The 22,131-nt window shown below is 46.8% G+C and overlaps 1 protein-coding gene across 1 annotated transcript in view; it reads right to left on the reverse strand.

Moving 5' to 3' along the window:
* VPS13B (vacuolar protein sorting 13 homolog B) overlaps positions 1-22,131 on the reverse strand; it is a 1,305,797-nt gene that overhangs the window by 185,961 nt on the left and 1,097,705 nt on the right. Inside the window, exon 40 of the mRNA XM_089666424.1 lies at positions 17,413-17,609. Within this exon, the coding sequence (XP_089522550.1) occupies positions 17,413-17,609 (197 nt within the window). The remainder of the gene's footprint in view (positions 1-17,412; positions 17,610-22,131) is intronic.

Raw genomic sequence — 22,131 nt, forward strand, 5'->3', positions numbered from 1 at the left:
GACGTACGGGGACGGAACGGCGGGAAATTTAAAAATGTGAAAAAGTCACATTCACAAAATACACTAAAATCACATAGTAAAACATTCCTGTATCAAACCATTTCACATACATTTTGTCTCTAGTGCTTTGTCCTGTGCCCTGCCTGCATTTTTACCGTTCTTTCTGCCTGGAAACTGAGAAATGTCCATGGCGTACAAAAAGCGTCCCTTTAGGTCAAAATCGGTTTTAGACCGGCTAGAGAACAGCGATAGTAAATTAGAATCACTTGCAGAATTGAGTGATGATTCGTAGGGAAATTCATCATCAGACACTGAAAACGATTTTGCGACTTTGCTCAGTGATGTGCGAACTTGGCGCTATATTTAAAATTTCAGTGTTTTTAGTTTGATTACATTATTGAATTAAATTTATTATATTATTATTTTTTATGAATTTGTATTAAATTATAATTTTTGATTTCGTGTTTCAAATTTTAACATACCCGGGATGTTTACTAGACTCTTGTTCGGACAGATTTCAGTGAGTTATTCCTAAAAATTACAGGCCTACAATAAAAAAAATACATATTTCCATGCAAAAAAAATGTACCGCTTTGAGCACAGAATTACTGACATAATCAGACCACTCCAAGGGTGGGAGAGGTCTGAGGTGTGAATTGGTCATTACAATGTGTGACAAGTTTGGTAGGAACATCATGTTAAGAGTTTTGTCCATCCTGTTAAGTGTTTTGTCCATCTGAGCACCTTGAAAGCTCTTTGCATTGTTCATGATGAAAAAAGGCTCTGGACAGCATTGGGAACTGGAAGAGTTAAAAAAAAAATATGTTTAGCTGCATTTTGCATTTGAACCGCTGAGAGAATCGATGTCTGAACGCAAGTTTGTTGCGTTAAAAAAAAATGACTGTAAACTCAACTGCTTGTAAACGACTGTAAACAAAGATGTGTACATGGACACATAGGAAAACATTAGGGTGCGTTCAGGGACTGCTAAAAAAAACGCTGAACAGCTCCTAAACATGAGTTTACCAGCTGCAGTGTACATGAGCCCTAACCTGACAGGGAAAGCTCCCTCTAAGGTCTGTGTATCTGATCCAGATCATGGTAATACAAGACTTCTGACTTGCCATGATCCAGGGAGGCATCCACAGCTGTGGAACGAAGGGGAGGAACCTTAACCTGAAAGCTAAGACTGATCCCCTGATTAGGTATAAGAGCAGGGAAGATTTTTTTTTTCACAAACTTTCCACAGAGGCTGAGCCACAGGAGGAGGGCCTGTCTCCAAATAAATCAAACCTACCAGGCCCCCTGGTCATATTCTATCTACCATGAGGAGTGTCTGGTTACATGGTTGCAAGATACACATCCAGGTGTAAAAATCTTCATCCCCCGAATGGGAATTACAGGATGGAGTAGCCTAGAAGTCAAAAACTGTGCCGCTAAAGGGAACTTTGCAGTTGAGAATAAAATCCTTAAGGACATCCAGCCTAAAAGATCAGGTCACTTGCCCTGTCACAGGGAGAATTACAAGCCTTCTCCTAGGTGTAGCTATTACAAAACCAGGGTGATTGGATACAGTCAGCACTCAAGTGGAAAAAGGGATGTAATCTAGCTGTAGGGAAACATTGGAATATAACCCACAATATACAGAGTTTACATAGATATAAAGTGCAAAGTAAATAAAGTGCAAAAAAAACAAATATTCATATGTGATTCCTATTTGTATAAACTTGTGACTAATTGAATTAATGAGAACTTCATCTACCGTATATCCTGCGGAGCTACAGGAAGATATGATGGATATTCGTTGTTTTGCACTTTATATCTATGTAAGTACTGTATGTTGTGGGTTATATTTGTCTTTGCACATCATTGCTATTGTGCACAGGGGGAGTTAATAGAATGCAGGTGTTTCGGTTATATATAAACATTGGAATATGTATTTTCCAGGTAAAATTTCTTATTTGTAATTGAAATGGTAATACACAGTATCTTTGACTTTGTTACTTCTTAAAACACAGTAACCCCAGCTCTGCTGCCTCTTCTCAGCATGGAGGTACCATAGATAAAACAGAAAGTGCACAAGCATCGTGTATTACCATCATGAAACCTTTATTACAAATAGAAAGATCTGGTACTCAAAAAAGGTTCTTTATTGACTTACTTTGTCATATAACATCCAGGAGGAGACCTTTAGCAGATCATTTTAGAGAGCATGTTGTGATGGGAGTCACTTTGGGTGGGGTGCCCATGGAACCCAGCTCCCTATATCCCTCTTATGTGTAAATCACCCTGTGCCTGTTAGGGGTACACGGTGATCTGTCTAATATTGTGTGGGCTTTGTCTCAGACTGTGTAGACAAGTTTAGGAGATAGGTGGGGTGGGGGTTGTTGATTGTTTAATGTTATGTGGCTGCATCCCATTGTTCTATTGTTTGTCTGGCTTGGGAGCAAACTATTATTGGATGTATGTGTTTGTGTGTATTAGCTTAGTGGGGGTGTCTCCAGCAGCCCTCCCTCCTGATGGGACTGCCTGCTGGTGTGAAGTTTGAATACCTGTGTGTCTCTTGTTACCAAATGTAGATTGCCCCACCCTGTGTCATTATGCAGGGAGGGAGGATTGTCCCCTGAGTGTATATATCTTGTATCTGTGTTCAAATAAAAGTAGTCTACCTCCTGGTTTACTTCAAGAGTGGTGTTGTCTAGTCTTGTATGGTCGGCTGTGGTGTCTGTTGTCGGTGTTCGGACGGGGAAGCAGTATTCTAACGGAAGTACTCAAGCGCAGTCTGGGTCGGTTTCGTTACACTTGTGGCCATTGTCTTTAGTGTGAAAAGCACTAACTGGTTTCAAGGATTTTATTAGAATTCTGATGAATCTACTACAGGGATTTCTTCTGTGTAGTAAGGGTTAAATAGATCTCTTTCTGGATATTATTTAATATGACAAAGTGAATCTATAAAGAATGTTTATGAGGACCAGATGTTACAATTTTTAATAGTAGTTTCATGAAGGTGTCACCCAATGCTTGTGCACTTTCTGTTTGTTCTTTAGCACAAGGTAGATGTTCATTGGAGTTCAGGTCAAGGGACCTACTTCACAGTGCACCCTAATAAGCAGACACAAACATCTGAGACAGTCCTTCCACGATGGGGGGGGGCACCCCATAGACACTAAGAGACTTGGGGTGCAAATCAAGGATCATTAGATCCATAGGTCCATAGGGACCACTTTCAATAGCAGCTGCATTAGCTCTTAACCACTTCCTGTCCGGACACTTTTACCCCCTTCCTGTCCAGGCCAATTTTCAGCTTTCGGCGCTCTCACATTGTGAATGACAATTACTCAGGCATACAACACTGTATCTAAATGAAATTATTATCATTTTTTTCAAACAAATAGAGCTTTAATTTGGTGGTATTTAATCATCACTGGGGTTTTTATTTTTTGCTAGAAAAATGAAAAAAGACTGAAAATTTTGAAAAAAAACATGTTTTTCTTAGTATTTGATACTAAATTTTGCAAATAAATATACTTTCTTCATAAATTTAGGCCAAAATCCATTGTGCTACATTTTGTTGGTAGACATAACCCAAATCAGTGTGTATTATTTAGTCTTTGTGAAAGTTATAGAGTCCACAGACCACGGTATATATATTTGATATATTTGAAAATGTATCAATCCTGATGCACGGACTACCTATATAATTTCTTGGGGCCCTAAAATGCCAGGACAGTACAAATACCCCCCAAACGACCCCTTTTTGGAAAGTAGACAGTCTGAGGTATTTAATGAGAGGCATGGGGAGTTTTTTGAAGTTGTCATTTTTTGCCAATTTTTTAAGGAAATGATGAAAGTAAAAAAAATTATTTTTTTTTTTCCCACAAAGTTGTCATTTAACAAGTTCTTTCTCTCGCATAGGCATACTTGTAATTACACCCCAAAACACATTCTGCTACTCATCCTGAGTATGGCGATACCACATGTGTAAAACTTTTTCACAGCCTAACCACATAGAAGGGCCCCACATCCAATAAGCACCCTTAGGCGTTCTAGGGGCAAAAATTACACATCTAATTTCTTGACTGTCTATCACAGTTTTGGAGGTCCTGGAGCACCAGGAAAATTGAATTACCCACAAAATGACCCCATTTCCGAAAGAAAACACCTCAAGGTATGTTTTAAGAGGCATGGGGAGTCCTCTGAAGACTTCATTTTTTGCCACATGTTTTTGGAAAATGTGAAAAGAAAATGAAAATGTATTTTTTTTTACGCAAAGTTGTCAATCTATGAGATATTTCTATTACACAGCATAGGCATACTTAAAATGATACCTCAAAACGCATTCTTTAACTCCTGCTGAATATGGCGATACCAAATGTGTGAGACTTTTTCACAGTCTGGCCACATAGAGGGGTTCCACATCCAATAAGCACCTGTTAGCGTTCTAAGGGCAAAAATTACACATCTAATTTCTTGACTACCTATTGCCGTTTTGGAGGTCCTGGAGCATCAGGGCAATGAAATTATCCACAAAATGACCCCATTTTGGAAAACAAACCTCCTTGGCGGTATGATTCCTTCCGATTTTTTGTGTTGAAAGCGGTACCATTTTTTCGCATGGAAATAGTTTTTTATTGTAGGCTGTAATTTTTAGGAAAATTTCCCCACAAATCATTATCACTCAATTCTGTAAGTGGTTCTGATTTACTATCGCTGTTCTCTAGCCGGTCTAAAACCGCTTTTGACGTAAAGGGACGCTTTTTGGACGCCATGGACTTTTCTAAGTTTCCAGGCAGAAAGAACAGACAAAATGCAGGCAGGGCACAGGACAAAGCACTAGGGACAATATGTATGTGAAATGGGATGAAACAGCAATGTTTTACTATTTAAAATTGAAAAAAAAAAAAATGACATTTTTTAAATTTCCCGCCGCCGGCGGCGCCCGTACGTCCCGACGTCACGGGACCAGAACACAGAAGCCGGATGCCGGCATCGGCCAGAGGAGATGGCCGGGGATGCTGCAGGGGACACATCGTGGGAACGAAGAACAAGGTAAGTGCTGCAGGGACCCCCAGAGCAGCGCCGCATGGTAAGCCCGAGTGTAGCTCGGGGTTACCGCTTGTGGTATAGAAATTTTACCCCGAGCTACACTCGGGAAAACCGCCAGGGAGGTTAAGAGGCATGCAGAGTCTTCTGAAGACTTCATTTTTTGCCACAAGTTTTTGGAAAATGCGAAAAGAAAATGAAAATGTATTTTTTTCTACACAAAGTTGTCAATCTATGAGATATTTCTAATACACTGCATAGGCATACTTAAAATTACACCCCAAAACACATTCTCTAACTCTTCCTGAATATGGTGATACTAAATGTGTGAGACTTTTTCACAGTCTGGCCACATAGAGGGGTTCCACATCCAATAAGCACCTGTTAGCGTTCTAAGGGCAAAGATCGCACATCTAATTTCTTAACTACCTATTGCTGTTTTGGAGGTCCTGGAGCATCAGGACAATGGAATTATCCATAAAAAGACCCCATTTTGGAAAGCAAACACCCCAAGGTATGTTTTAAGTTCTCCGTCACTCTCATCTGTCATACTCAGAATTTGAAATGCCTCCTCGCTTGTATATGATCTTTTGGCCATATTTTTGACACTGATCAGGACCCACTGGTATGGCAGTGATCAGGATGGTGTTGCAGTGAGGGACAGATATCTGGCTGCAGTTGGTTCACACTAGTCACTGTTGGGCAAAAATCAGAGATACAGTGAGGTGGCTGGCAATGTTTTGTGAGTGTGTGTATACTCTGTGCAAAGGCTGAAAATTACTCACAGTTAGCTGTACTGGATCTCTCTCCTCACAGACGATGGCAGTGAACAGGATCCACTGGTGTGGCAGAGATCAGGGACACTTTATGAACAGGCACACTTTAAGGTGATCAGGGACACTGATTGGGCCACTGTATGGTGATCAGAAACACTGCTGGGCCAGTGCGGTGATCAGGGACACTGCTGGGCCACTTGTGTGGCGATCAGGGACACTGTGGCAATCAGGGACACTGTGGTGATCAGGGACACTGCTGGACCACTTGTGCGGCGACCATGGACACTGCTGGGCCACTGTGATGATCAGGACACTGCTGGGCCACTTGTGCGGCGATCAGAAACACTGCTGGGCAACTGCGGTGATCAGGGACACTGCGGTGATCAGGGGCACTGCTGGACCACTTGTCCGGCGATCAGGGACACTGCTGGCCACTTGTGTGGTGATCAGGGACACTGCTGGGCCACTTGTGTGGTGATCTGGGCCACTGCGGCAATCAGGGACACTGCGGTGATCAGGGACACTGCTGGACCACTTGTGCAGCAATCGGGGACACTGCGGTGATCAGGGACACTGCTGGGACACTGCGGCGATCAGGGACACTGTGTTATGATCCGCCAGGTGGTGCCTCAGGCTGCCAACTGACAGACCTACTCAGAGCGTGGGGTCTAAGCCCGGGCTGTGCTTTCACCAGAGCCCCTGATGGTGGGGATGGACTTGAAACAGTCCCGGGCCAGGTCACGACCTCCGAGCAGGCCCGCCAGTGGCTGAGGAGACCCTTGGGGACAGGTACCGGGAGAGCCAGATATGAAGAGGATGGCGGCCCCAGCAGGGTAGTAACGGATCGTGGGCCCGTGAGGGTAAGCGGGGTACAGAATCGGTAGGCGAGAGTAGTCGGGTCACACGCAGGGTCAGCAGGGAAGTCAATCCGTAGAATGGTCAGGGCAATCCGGGTCAAACGCAGGAGCAGGCAGAATAGTCAGGACAATCCGGGTCAAACGCAGGAGCAGGCAGAGTAGTCAGGACAATCCGGGTCAAACGCAGGAGCAGGCAGAATAGTCAGGGTCAATCAGGGTCACAAGATAGGTGCAGGAACTCAGGATCACAGAAGACCTTGCGGCAATCTGTGACAGTGCAGGGCATCTTTAAATAGTGCGCCCTGCACTGTCATTGGCTGGCTAGGACGCGCCCCCGGCTGTCATTGGACGCCTGAGGCGCGCCCGCGGCTCCTACTGCGCATGTGCGGCGTCCTGTCAGCCGCGGCTCGCCGGGACCTAGTGCCTGTGTCCCGGCGCGATCCGCCGCCACTGCGCATGCGCGAGGGACGGAGCCGCGATCGCGGACCCTGGAGCCGTGGTCCCTGACATTGCCCCCCCCCAATGGGCACCCTCCGGGAGCCCCACTGATCTCTCCACCGCGGGTGAGCACGAAAAAACTCCCGGATGAGCCTGGGCGCGTGGACGTTCTGGGCGGGTTCCCATGAGTTCTCCTCAGGGCCATACCCCTTCCACTTTTATCAGGAACTGTGTCTGGCCCCCCCTCCTTCGGCAACTGAGGATAGTCTCCACTTCAAATTCCTCCTGGTCACCTATAGTGACTGCCTCGGGAGGTCTGGATTCACGGTCCGGGAAGGGATCCGGTCTGGATGGCTTCAGGAGAGATACATGGAAGACAGGATGTATCTTGAAGGTCTGCGGAAGCTCGAGCTCGTAGGCCACCTCGTTAACCACTCGCTTTACCGGAAAGGGGCCGATGAACTTGGGTCCCAGCTTCCTTGAAGGACATAGCATCTTCAAGTTGGTTGTTGCTAGCCAAACCTGATCCCCTGGTTGAAGCAGTAATTCTCCTCTTCTCTTTCTGTCGAATGCCCTCTTACTGTCCTCTTGGGCTTTAGCGATGGCTTCCTGAATTGTCTTGTTATTGACAGAAAAGAAGTTCAAGATGTCTTGAGATGCTGGTACCGGATTCTCAGGCATCAGATCAGGGAGGAATGTGGGATGATACCCATAATTGGAAAAGAACGGGGATTGACCCGTGGCTGAGTGACTCGAGTTGTTGTACGCGAATTCCGCGGAAGGCAGCAACGACAGCCAGTCGTCCTGAAGGTAGGATGTGTAGCACCGTAAGTACTGTTCCAGCGTCTGGTTTGTTCTCTCAGTTTGGCCGTTGGTCTGTGGATGGTAGGCGGATGAAAGCGACAGCTTGATTCCCAGCGATTTACATAAGGCGTTCCAGAACCTGGAGGTGAATTGGACCCCCCGATCTGATACTATATCTTCGGGAACACCATGAAGCCTAACCACTTCCTTGATGAAGATCCGTGCCGTTTCCGGTGCTGATGGGGTCTTCTCCAGGGGCACGAAATGTGCCATCTTTGAGAAGCGGTCAACGATCACCATTATTGCAGTGTAGCCCTGGGATGGTGGAAGTTCGACCACGAAATCCATGGCTATCATTTGCCAAGCCCGCTTGGGTATGGGTAATGGACGTAACAATCCCCATGCCCTGCTCCTGGAGGGCTTGTTCCTTTGACAGGTGGAACACGTTCGGACGTACTGCTCACAATCCTTGATCATGTCTGGCCACCAGAACGAGCGCCGTAGCAGATCCAGCGTCTTCGTTACCCCGAAGTGGCCCGCCATAGGATGGTCGTGGCAGTGCCCTAGGACCAGGGTTCGCACTTCTTCTGGGACCATGATCCGGTCTTCCTTCCAAATTAGCCCACCGTGGCTCTGGAGGGGTGATTCAGACGGAACTGGTAGTCCTACAGAAGCATCAAGAAGTCGGGAGCGAAGTTCCGTTTGTAGAGCGAGGAAATTCCCAGAAGGTAAGATGGTGTCAGGTAGCACAGTGTCGTCGGGGTCCTCAAACATGCGGGACAGAGCGTCTGGTTTAGTGTTCTTAGTACCGGGTCGGTACGTTATATGGAATGAGAATCGAGAGAAGAAAAGCGCCCATCTCGCTTGGCGAGGTCTCAGTCGTTTTGCCGTTCTCAAATATTCAAGGTTTTTGTGATCTGTGAATATTAGGATTGGGTGTGTGGCTCCTTCCAGTAAATACCTCCATTCTTCAAGAGCAGTTTTAATGGCCAGGAGCTCCCGATCTCCAATGTCGTAGTTGCGTTCCGCTGGAGTCAACTTCCTGGAGAAGAACGCCACAGGGTGCAGAAGTTCCTTGGTACCATTCCTTTGGGACAAAACCGCCCCTACAGCATTTTCGGAGGCGTCCACTTCCAACACATATGGGAGAGAAGCATCTGGATGGCAGAGAATGGGAGCAGAGGTGAACAATTCTTTGAGCTTTTCGAAGGCTGTCTGCGCTTCGGGAGTCCACTTAAAGCGGACCCCTTGTTTCGTCAGTTGCGTGATCGGGGAGACCAGACCGGAGAAGTTACTAATAAACTTCCTGTAAAAGTTGGAAAAACCGATGAAACGCTGTACCCCCTTTTTGTCGGCGGGTATTGGCCAATCTAAGATCGCCGTGACTTTCTGGGGATCCATCGCGACCCCCGCGGAAGAGAGAACCAGTCCCAAGAATGTGGTTTCGTGCTGTTCGAAACAGCACTTTTCTGCCTTTGCGTATAGCCCGTGTTGACGCAACCGTTCTAATACCCGTATCACATGACCCCGATGAACCTCCAGTGAAGGGGAAAAAATTAAGATGTCATCCAAATAAACCACCACAAAAATATCAAGAAGGTCACGAAAAACATCATTGATAAAGTGCTGAAAGGTCGCCGGTGCATTACAGAGCCCGAACGGCATCACCAAGTACTCGTAGTGACCGAATCTCGTACGGAACGCCGTCTTCCACTCATCCCCCTCCCTGATACGGACAAGGTTATAGGCCCCCCGCAGGTCTAATTTAGTGAATATCGTTGCCGATCTCAATCTCTGGAGGAGCTCGGGGACTAGGGGTAAAGGATAACGATTCTTTACCGTTATTTTGTTCAGGTCACGGTAGTCTATGCAGGGCCGTAACGATTTGTCCTTCTTCTCTACGAAGAATAACCCGGCCCCGGCTGGGGATGTGGATGGACGAATAAATCCCTTCCGAAGGTTCTCATCAATGTATTCCCTCAGTACTCCTGATTCTGCTTCGGACAAGGGAAAGATACGGCCGAAAGAGATTTCAGATCCGGGTAGGAGGTCTATGGGGCAGTCGTAGGAACGGTGCGGAGAGGGAGAACGTCAGCTCCTCGCTTACTAAAGACGTCTAAGAAGTCATGGTAGGCCGGGGGAATAACCTGGGATAGATCGGTGTCACCATCCAAGCACAGGAGGAACCGGGGAACCACGGATCCTGTGACGTGGCAGTGACTTAAACAATAGGGTGAGCAAAATTGAACTGTTCCCTTTTCCCAGTCAATCTGGGGGTTATGGGCCCTCAATGACTGGAAAAAGGGGGGATGCGATGGCATCCAAACAGAGGAACTCCTGGTGATGGTCTGCCATTGTGGTGAAAATGGGTGGTGTCTCCTGGTCCACCACCCCTGATTTTATACGAGACCCATCTGCCAAGAAGATGTTGAACCCCCTTTCTTTGGTCTGGAGAGGGATTTTTTGCCGGTGGGCAAAAGTCAGATCGATGAAGCAACTACAGGCTCCTGAGTCAACGATTGCGGTCACCGACAATGTTCCTCCGGGGAGCTGTAAAGACACAGGAATGGCCAGGTAACTCGACTGATCATCCCTTCCTGCGGGTAGAGTAAAAGAAACGGGCGTGGACTTACTCATTTTAGCAGGACAGGAGCGCACCTGATGACCAGCTTCCCCGCAGTACAGACATAGGTTCTGTGATAGTCTCCTTTGACGTTCCTCGACCGATAAGTGAGAACGGGCCAATCCCAGCTGCATGGGTTCCGGGTTGTCCCCTGTTTCCGTGCTTCGCGGATGGTTCCCTGGGGTTGGAGCTGTATGTCTGGAAGGAATCCATGCCACCCTTTGACCCTGACTGCTCCTTTCCAGCCGACGTTCCCTTAGTCTACGGTCAATTTGAATGGCCAACTCAATCAGTTTTTCCAGGGAGTCAGGTAGGCCTACTCGCGCTAGTTCATCCTTGAGAGGCTCAGACAGCCCGATGCGGAACTGGTGACATAAGGCCGCATCGTTCCATCTGGTGTCGCCCATGCAACGCCTAAAATCGGACGCGTATTCTTCGGCTGTCCGGCGGCCCTGCCGCAGGGAGTATAGAGTCGCTTCAGCGGAAGCAGCTCGCTGAGGGTCGTTATACAAGACGGCCATGGCCCGAAAGAATTCGGTCACGGAGTCAAGATGGGGGTCGTGCTTCTCCATCAGACGGTGAGCCCAATCCTGGGGCTCATCCTGAAGGAGGGAGACTATAAACCCCACCTTGACGGTCTCAGTGGTGAACGTGCGGGGTTGTAAGTCAAAGTATAGGGTGCAGGCGTTCCGGAAGGCTCGGAAGCGGCTCCGATCACCACGGAATCGTTCCGGCAGAGGAACGCGGGGTTCAGGAGCTAGGGATGTGGCAACCGCTCCGGATACCGGGTTAGCGGGAGGTCCTGCAGGTGGAGGACTCTGAGCAGGGGGAGTCAGGGGGGCTATTGACTCCATGCGGTCCTCCAGTCGGGCGCAGCGACTGTGGAAGTTCTGAAAAGCCTGGGTCAAGGTGGCCAGATGCTGACAAATATCCTCTAGGGACGCCGGTCCACTTCCTGGCTCTGTCATGGCCGCAAGGTACTGTTATGATCCGCCAGGTGGTGCCTCAGGCTGCCAACTGACAGACCTACTCAGAGCGTGGGGTCTAAGCCCGGGCTGTGCTTTCACCAGAGCCCCTGATGGTGGGGATGGACTTGAAACAGTCCCGGGCCAGGTCACGACCTCCGAGCAGGCCCGCCAGTGGCTGAGGAGACCCTTGGGGACAGGTACCGGGAGAGCCAGATATGAAGAGGATGGCGGCCCCAGCAGGGTAGTAACGGATCGTGGGCCCGTGAGGGTAAGCGGGGTACAGAATCGGTAGGCGAGAGTAGTCGGGTCACACGCAGGGTCAGCAGGGAAGTCAATCCGTAGAATGGTCAGGGCAATCCGGGTCAAACGCAGGAGCAGGCAGAATAGTCAGGACAATCCGGGTCAAACGCAGGAGCAGGCAGAGTAGTCAGGACAATCCGGGTCAAACGCAGGAGCAGGCAGAATAGTCAGGGTCAATCAGGGTCACAAGATAGGTGCAGGAACTCAGGATCACAGAAGACCTTGCGGCAATCTGTGACAGTGCAGGGCATCTTTAAATAGTGCGCCCTGCACTGTCATTGGCTGGCTAGGATGCGCCCCCGGCTGTCATTGGACGCCTGAGGCAGGAGCAGGGTCAAACGCAGGAGCAGGCAGAATAGTCAGGACAATCCGGGTCAAACGCAGGAGCAGGCAGAGTAGTCAGGACAATCCGGGTCAAACGCAGGAGCAGGCAGAATAGTCAGGGTCAATCAGGGTCACAAGATAGGTGCAGGAACTCAGGATCACAGAAGACCTTGCGGCAATCTGTGACAGTGCAGGGCATCTTTAAATAGTGCGCCCTGCACGGTCATTGGCTGGCTAGGATGCGCCCCCGGCTGTCATTGGACGCCTGAGGCGCGCCCGCGGCTCCTACTGCGCATGCGCGGCGTCCTGTCAGCCACGGCTCGCCGGGACCTAGTGCCTGTGTCCCGGCGCGATCCGCCGCCACTGCGCATGCGCGAGGGACGGAGCCGCGATCGCGGACCCTGGAGCCGTGGTCCCTGACACACTGCTGGACCACTTCTGCGACGATCAGGGACACTGCTGGGCCACTGCGATGATCAGGACACTGCTGGGCCACTTGTGTGGCAATCAGAAACACTGCTGGACTACTGCGGTGATCAGGGACACTTCGGTGATCAGGGGCACTGCTGGACCACTTATCCGGCGATCAGGGACACTGCTGGGCCACTTGTGTGGTGATCAGGAACACTGCTGGGCCAATGTGGGGATCAGGGACACTGCTGGGCCAATTGTGTGGTGATCAGGAACACTGCTGGGCCAATGCGGTGATCAGGGACACTGCTGGGCCACTTGTGTGGTGATCAGGAACACTGCTGGGCCAATGCGGTGATCAGGGACACTGCTTGGCCACTTGTGTGGTGGTCAGGGACACTGCTGGGCCACTGCGGTAATCAGGGCCACTGCGGCGATCAGGGACACTGCTGGACCACTTGTGCGGCAATCAGGGACACTGCGGTGATCAGGGACACTGCTGGGCCACTGTGGTGATCAGGGACACTGCTGGACCACTTGTGCGGCAATCGGGGACAATGCTGGATTACTTGTGCGGCGATCAGGGACACTGCTGGGCCACTTGTGTGGCGATCAGGGACACTGCTGGGCCACTGCGGCAATCAGGGACACTGCGGCAATCAGGGACACTGCTGGACCACTTGTGCGGCAATCAGGGACACTGTGGCGATCAGGACCACTGCTGGACCACTTGTGCGGCAATCAGGGAAACTGCGGTGATCAGGGACACTGCTGGGCCACTGCGGCGATCAGGGACACTGCTGGACCACTTGTGCGGCAATCAGGGACACTGCGGTGATCAGGGACACTGCTGGGCCACTGCGGCAATCAGGGACACTTCTGGGCCACTTGTGTGGCAATCAGGGACACTGCTTGGCCACTGCGGCGATACTGCTGGGCCACTTGTGTGACGATCAGGGACACTGCTTGGCCACTGCGGTGATCAGGGATACTGTGACGATCAGGGACACTGTGGCGATCAGGGACACTGCTGGGCCACTTGTTGGGCGATCAGGGCCACTTGTGGGCAATCAGGGCCACTTGTGGGCAATCAGGGCCACTTGTGGGCAATCAGGGCCACTTGTGGGCAATCAGGGCCACTTGTGGGGGCAATCAGGGCCACTTGTGGGGGCAATCAGGGCCACTTGTATGGGCAATCAGGGACACTTGTATGGGCAATCAGGGACACTTGTGGGGGCAATCAGGGACACTTGTGGGGGCAATCAGGGACACTTGTGGGGGCAATCAGGGACACTTGTGGGGGCAATCAGGGACACTACGTGGGGGCAATCAGGGACACTACGTGGGGGCGATCAGGGACACTACGTGGGGGTGATCAGGGACACTACGTGGGGGCGATCAGGGCCACTTGGGGCGATCAGGGCCACTTGGGGCGATCAGGGCCACTTGGGGCGATCAGGGCCACTTGGGGCGATCAGGGACACTTGTGGGGGCGATCAGGGCCACTTGTGGGGGCGATCAGGGACACTTGTGGGGGCGATCAGGGACACTTGTGGGGGCGATCAGGGACACTTGTGGGGGCGATCAGGGACACTTGTGGGGGCGATCAGGGACACTTGTGGGGGCGATCAGGGACACTTGTGGGGGCGATCAGGGACACTTGTGGGGGCGATCAGGGACACTTGTGGGGGCGATCAGGGACACTTGTGGGGGCAATCAGGGACACTTGTGGGGGCAATCAGGGACACTTGTGGGGGCGATCAGGGACACTTATTGGGGCGATCAGGGACACTTATTGGGGCGATCAGGGACACTTATTGGGGCGATCAGGGACACTTTAGGGGCGATCAGGGACACTTTAGGGGCGATCAGGGACACTTTAGGGGCGATCAGGGACACTTTAGGGGCGATCAGGGACACTTTAGGGGCGATCAGGTGTCACTAAGGTGGAGGGCAGTTAGCTACAACCCTCTTCTTCGCTGTTTCTCCTCTCACAGACAACTCCGTGAGAGGAGAAGGAGGCGGAAGCCGCACCATGTGGCTTTTGTTTACACTTAAGCTGTGTCCTTATTGGACACAGCTGATCACATGGTATGGGACCGATTTCATTGGTCCCATACCATGTCACGTAATCCACCGTGTCCGTCGGACTCGGCGATCATCGGGCTCGCGGGTGCGCGCTCTAGGAGCCGCGCACGAGCCTCAGATACAAGGTGCCGTTTAGAGACGGCAACCCGCTCCTGTAGGTGTCCCGTCCTGCCGTTTATAAACAGCGGCCGGACGGGAAGTGGTTAAAGACCCAGGGCATAAACCAGCAGTTTGGTCATCCAAAAGCAGGGTGATGTGCACTGCATCAATTGGGTTTGAAAGAACCCCTGCTATATCTAAGTTTAAGGTGGCCTAAAAACAGCTTCTCCTAACTGTTGGGATTCTGAATCAGAGTTAGGAACAACAATAGGGGCTACAGACTTGGCTCACATTTACAAGAGGGTCAAAGACAGACTTGGGGATGGTACAAGAGTGCTCTTAGTTTCCCTATGGATGCATTTATCCACTATCTCAGAGACAGCTAGAAAGACCCTAGTGGACTTGGGGGACCCCTCAGCCCCACCTGACAGTGCTAATATAGACTAAATACTTTAAACCCCATGTCCTTCAATGGATGATAAAGAAAAAGGCTTTGCCTTTGGATATACAGTACTTCAACTATAAAGCGAAATGAACCATAATGCATAGGACATCTCTTCCAAGGGAATGTGTTACAATGGAAAAAATCTGTTTGAGAAGTCTCAGACAGAAGCTACAATTTTTTGACTACCAGTCTGCATACTAGATCCAGTACGCTGATTTAACTCAGGAGGCAAGGAGTGGAAACTTACATCTAATGGTTCTTACACTATTACTTTGCATTGTGATATTTTAGGAACCATAGTATTTTTGTTTTAAAAATAAACTGAGATTTTGTTTGTGCAGAGCAAAGCAACAAGTTCACTTTAACAGCAGCCACACTAGCAACTTATAATTATCTTCATCCCCCCCTTATCTTTGTAAATTGACAGACATCTCTTGGTAGCTTTCACAGGGTTGGGGACTCTCTTAATGCTTCCATGTGACAGAGCTGGGCATCTAAGTGGTGAGTAAACAAGCATTAGCACTATTATGTTGGAGGAAGGGGAGCGAGTCACATGCTCCTCATAAAAAAGTTCTGGGTATTTGTCTTTGTTTGTGGCCATTGAACAGAGCAGAAGGGAATAAGAGAGAGTATAAGCTGCTGCTTGGCTATCATTAATGTGGACTTGTTGCATGGGTAGGATCATTTTTAATCAATTTTTGATTTGCCTTTCACATACTTTTTAATATTTAGTTACTGTATTAATTATGGCAATTTGTAGATTAGCCACTACAGGGAGTTCTGTATATTTTTCAGTCACCTAGCTGCAAAGGGAATGCACTGCTTTCAGTGGATTGGGAGATGCAAATACTTGAATTATTTATTTATTTCAGGTACTTATATAGCGCCGTCAATTTACGCAGCACTTTACACATATATATTGTACATTCACATCATTCCCTAACCCTCAAGGGGTGTACAATCTAAGGTCCCTAACTTACATTCATACATACACATATTAGGGCCAATTTAGACAGGATCCAATTAACCTCCTTGGCGGTATAATTATTTCAGATTTTTTGTGCTGAAAGCGGTAAAAATTTTTTGCATGGAAATATGTAGTTTTTTATTGTAGGCTGTAATTTTTAGGAATAACTCACTGAAATCTGTCCGAACAAGAGTCTAGTAAACATTCCGGATATGATAAAACTTGAAACACGAAATCATAAATTATAATTTAATAAATAATCGTAAAAAATAATAATATAATAATATATTGAATTCAATAATATAATCAAACCAAAAACACTGAAATTTGAAATACAGAGGCAAATTCGCACATCGCTGAGCAAAGTCGAAAAATCGTTTTCAGTGTCTGATGACGAATTTCCCCACAAATCATTATCACTCAATTCTGCAAGTGGTTCTGATTTACTATCGCTGTTCTCTAGCTGGTCTACAACCGCTTTTGACATAAAGTGACGCTTTTTGGACGCCATGGACTTTTCTAAGTTTCCAGGCAGAAAGAACAGTCAAAATGCAGGCAGGGCACAGGACAAAGCACTAGGGACAAAATATATGTGAAATGCATTGAAACAGCAATGTTTTACTATATAATAATCATTTAAAAAAAAAAAAGACATTTTTAAAAAATTTCAAATTTGCCGCCGATTCCGGCGCCCGTACGTCCCAACGTCACAGGGACCGGAACAAGGAAGCCGGATGCCGGCACTGGCCAGAGGAGATGGCCGGGGACGCTGCAGGGGACACACCGCGGGAGCGAAGGACAAGGTAAGTGCTGCAGGGACTCCCTGAGCAACGCCGTATGGTAAGCCCGAGTGTAGCTCGGGGTTACCGCTCTTGGTACAGAAATTTTACCCTGCGCTACACTCGGGAATACCGCCAAGGGGGTTAACCTAGCACCATGTCTTTGGAGGGTGGGAGGAAACCAGAGTACCTGGAGGAAACTCACGTAGGCACAGGGAGAACATGCAAACTCCAGGCAGGTGGTGCCATGGCTGGGATTCGAACCAACGACGCTAGTACTGCCAGCCGGAAGTGCTAACCATTTAGCCACTGTGCTGCCCATGAGAAGGAACAGGAAAGTATGGCCAATAAGTCATACTGCAAAGCAGGATACAAAGCCTGGAGTAAATATGGCTTATATAATTACAAATTATTCATAGAAAACTGCATTTAAAACATTACATTTTACCAGTGTTTCTTGCACTATTAAGGTCAAGAACTGAAAATTTACCTTTGATCATCCATAGAACTGAGATTGCCATTCAATACAATTCGCCAAAGGTCTGAAGCTACCAATTCCTTCTGGTCATTGACCGTGGTGATACTGGGCAGCTGAAGCTCACATGGTTTGCTCTCGGACAGACTAAACTCACGGAAGGCAACAAACGATCGTTGGAGTTCATCCCAGTACTCAAGGCTACACGGAATCTATAAAAGCAAAGACAGCTTCAGATAGTTCAGCTTTAAAATGTAACAATTTAACATGTACGAAAATATGCAAACATGCACAACTTGCCTTAAAAGTCCTCAAAGTATTCCAAATAAGTATGCAAAATACCCATACATAGAAATCATTATTTAGAAGTGAGTCAGAATGGCTAGATGACTCATAATGGAATATGCTGTTAACAAAGCAAGAAGTTAAATCAAAGGGGCTCTAAAAATATAAATTAACTCATCAAGAAAAACAACAAACCATCACATTGTGTCCCATTGTGTTTGAACACAAGAACTTTAGCTCTCATCATAAAGCTTCATTAAACCAATAGATACCAATCATTAAGACATCTCTGTCTAATGCCCTGGCATTCAACATGCGCCCTGTTGGCCTTCTGCGAGCGGTCCATGGGCTACTGGGCACCATATAGTAAGGAAAACAGCAGCGGGTTGCTGGAACCGCTCTGTGTTCCAGCAACAGGCACTGAATGAGAGAGACTGTACTGTGGGCAAATTCATCTTGGCCCACAGTACAAGCAAGGTCCCAGTCGTGGATGACAGAGCGGCACAGGATCATGTGATGGGTAAGTGGTCACCAATGAAGGGGGGGGGTGAGGTTAGCTTTCCCTGTCACTGTCCACAGTGCCCTGGAGGGTTAACTTTCTTAACTTTCACTGCCTCTGACTACAATGCCCTGGTCAGGGTTAACTTTCACTGCCACTGACCACAATGCAAGGAGGGGAGAAAATATCACTGCCACTGACCACAATGCAAGGAGGGTTAATTCTAACTTACCACCAGTGTAGAAGGGGATTAACTTTCACTGCCATTGGCCACCAATGTGAGGGGGGAATGGTTAATTGTACTGACACTAATCCTGGGGATTATTATTGTGCTCACTGACACTGATGCTGGAGGTTATTGCACTCACTGACACCAATGCTGGGGGTTATTGTATTTCAACTGGGGCACTGAGGTGTAGAAATGCACTGCTATTGTGTGGCCTTCTGGAGGTGACTCAAGGCCCTCAATATTTTCAGGCTGGCCACCACTGGTCTAATGTGTCTGTTAGCGAATGACAGGTTCTCACATCTCCCAACATTTTAAGCAAACAAATGATACAGTGAATGATACTTCTATAGGCAGAGTGGGGAAAGGCTTGGAACTGGCCTGCTTTTTTTAGGTTTTTATTACTTTTTGCCCATTGGAGATTTTTTCCCTTACTTTCATTTCACTGCAACAGAAAGCAAGGGCAAAATCTCTCCAGTGTGGAAACAAAAACAAACCAAAAAAAAAACATTGTGGCCACCAGATTCCTGTGGCAAGAATCTGCAGATTCTTGCTGCTGGAGTGACTGCGTTGTGAGTTCAGCAGTGGCACAGCCACACGCAGAGCGATGTGCTGAAGTCTGGGACAGATGGCCGAGTCTGGATGCAGCTGACTGAGGAGGTCCAATACATTTTCTTTGAAATTCTTATTGACATGTTTATTCTGTTGCAATCAAAATGTATGAAGAAATAGTGAAATACATCAAAAATAAATGCAAACACATTCAGAAGAACAAGCTTCCACACACACACCCTCCTGTATGCAATGTGGATGAGAACGAGCCCAAAATGCAATTACGTTGTACCATACAGCTGGGCATGTCTGGACCATCAGAAAAAATAACTCTTAGCACCAATATGGCAAGCATGTTGCACTCTTTCTGCATGACATAGTACAGGTTGTTAGGTACAGGAAAGCTGATAACCTACAGCAATTAAAAAAGGACCAGCTGCATCATTTTGCTTATCTAGATATTGGTTAAATGACAAACTAGCATTTTTAATCCTGAACAATGTTTAATTCCTGTGCAGAAAGCAGATGCAGATAAATAGCCTCAAGCTGAAATTTATGATCATTTAATGACACAGATGAGTCCTAAGGACTGCTGTGCACATGTAGCGTGTGCTATGTGAAGAGTGATGACTTACACAACACAGGAGATGAAATCCAGAACTATCTATCTGTTGTCCTGAGTGTTGGCAGGGAGTCAGTTGACAGATTTGTCAGCATTTTCAGAATGACAAAAATCAGATGGCCTGAACCAAAACTTTTTGTACAATACAAAATAACCAACAGATACTGCATACATACTAATTATAGATAGAATGCATATTATGACATATGGATTTTGCATCTAATGTGTGGTCTATTATATAAAAATGCAGTAGCTGTTGAAGTATATTGTTTAAAAAATACTATAGCTGGAGTTTGTAATTACTGGTGTGACATCTGAATGAACCCAGCAAGCCCTTATTCAATTGCTTATCATTCTATGCAAAATTGTGATACTGCCAGTTTACATTAATGAGAAATCATGTATCCCAAATGTTCTGATTTTGGAAGAACAGCATAGATTCCTAGAGAAAGTGGGTAGATTTGAAAATATGTGGAGTTTTGAAAAACAGTGGTAATGTTAATCGCATGGTATATATACTGCAATTACTTCTGTCATGGTAATTAGCTATACCAGTGGTCTCCAAACTGCAGCCCTGGGGCCAGATGTGGCCCTTTGCTTGCCTTTATCTGGCCCTTGAGGCATTATTCCTGCCACTGACACCAGCAATGGGGCACTATTCCTTTCACTCACACCAACGATGGGACATAATTCCTTCCACTGACAACTAAAATTGGATACTATTCCTCCCACTGACACCAACTATTTCTCCCCCTAATAACAAAGATTGAGAATTGTTTACTCCCACTGGGCACAATCCGATTCCCCTAAAGTCGGAAGGATTGTAAACTGGCCCTTTCTATAGAAAGTGTGGAGACTCCTGAGCTATACCTTTCTATATGGAAGCTCACTGATAAAACTACTGTTTCAGAACATGGCAAGGAAAGTTCTTTAGTAAAACCCAGCAACAGAAAATCTATGTTTGGATAGCCAAGTATGTGTAAAGGTTAATGGTTCAGCCCCCAGGTACCATTTTCCACTGACAAAGCCAAGTGAAAGAGACAATTGAAAAGACAAGACTGGACATGTAGCGAAACTAACAAAAAGTGTCAAAAGATTTGCAAAGTGGGACGTTGCACTTTGCAAAAGAATCTGTCCCAGAGCTTAGTGAATGTGATGAAGTTTCACTTTGCAAAGAATACTCAATCATGTGCAAGGAAAAGAAAAATAATCACGATTGTATGATAGAAGTCAGCTGAGCTTCACCTTTTTCACTAAGCTATGAGGCAAATTCCCTTGCAAAGTGAACAAATTGTTTGCCTTCAGTAAATCAACTCCAGTGTCTTGGAAAAAACTGTGGAAAAGAGAATGATGGGTCATGGTAATCTAAAAAACAAAAACGCGGAAGATTTTAGCTGTCACAATGAATGTATCTAGAGGAGGGTTTTTAATCTAAAGTATGAATCTGATGTTATTTTTGCTCCTTGTTTTACAGCCTTTTTGGCCTTCCATAATTGTTGCAACAATTCTATTTTGATTACTGAGATCTTTAACTTTCAGGTTTTGGGGGTATTCCTAGTCTTTTTAATCTCGATCATACATCAAATATTTGACTGTTGGCTTTACTACCTTTTGTTCTAATGTTTATCCTATTTAATTGTTAATTGATGAGATCCTTCCATTTAAAGTGCGTCCCTAACCAGAATGTGTTTCTTTGTTTTGCTGTCTGTGGAACTGGTCAGGACATTTTTCTCCACTTTTCTCCTGGTGACATCTTCACAGGGACAAACTGAGAAGTAATCTCTATAACAAAAACACAATGGCAATGAAAACTCCTTTTATTCATAGGTTGGAGGAAATGCAAGCAGTAGTAAAATCTCAACTAGAATTGCAGTACTGTGTACTTTCTTTAGATGGGCTAGGGGTCCCGTAAATGTTGTCAACTTCTGTTTTGTACACAATACAACCCCTGGCAAAAAGTATGGAATCACCACCCTTGGAAAATGATCATTCAATTGTTTAATTGTGTATAAAAAAAAAAAAAAAAAAAAATCAGACATGCCTCAAAACTATTTTCATTTAACATTCCACCCTTCTGGCTTTAACCACTTGCCCTCCAGAGTATTTACTCCCCTTCCTGACCAGGCCATTTTTTGCATTACGGCGCTGCGTAACTTTGACAATTGTGCGGTCATGCAACGCTGCACCCAAATGAAATTTATGTTCTTTTTTCCCACAAAGAGAGCTTTATAAACAAAAAAGACTGACAAGTGTGAGAAAAAAAACATTTTTGACTTTTTACTATTAAACATGTCCAATAAAAAAATTTAAACAATCAAATTTCGTCATAAATTTAGGCCAAAATGTATTCTGCTACTTGTCTTTTCTAAAACAAAATCTCAATACGTGTAAATTAATTGGTTTACATGAAAGTTATAGTGTTTACAAATGGTGGTGTATACTGGAATTTTTTTTGTTTGTTTTTTACTAGTAATGGCAGCGATCAGCGACTTACAGCAGGACAGCGGGACTGCAGCGGGCATTCTGACACTGGGAGGAACTGACTTGGTG

Source organism: Staurois parvus, unplaced genomic scaffold, assembly GCF_062004578.1.
Source record: "Staurois parvus isolate SC_StPar_1 unplaced genomic scaffold, SC_StPar_1.0 ptg000052l, whole genome shotgun sequence".
Classification (NCBI taxonomy): domain Eukaryota; kingdom Metazoa; phylum Chordata; class Amphibia; order Anura; family Ranidae; genus Staurois; species Staurois parvus.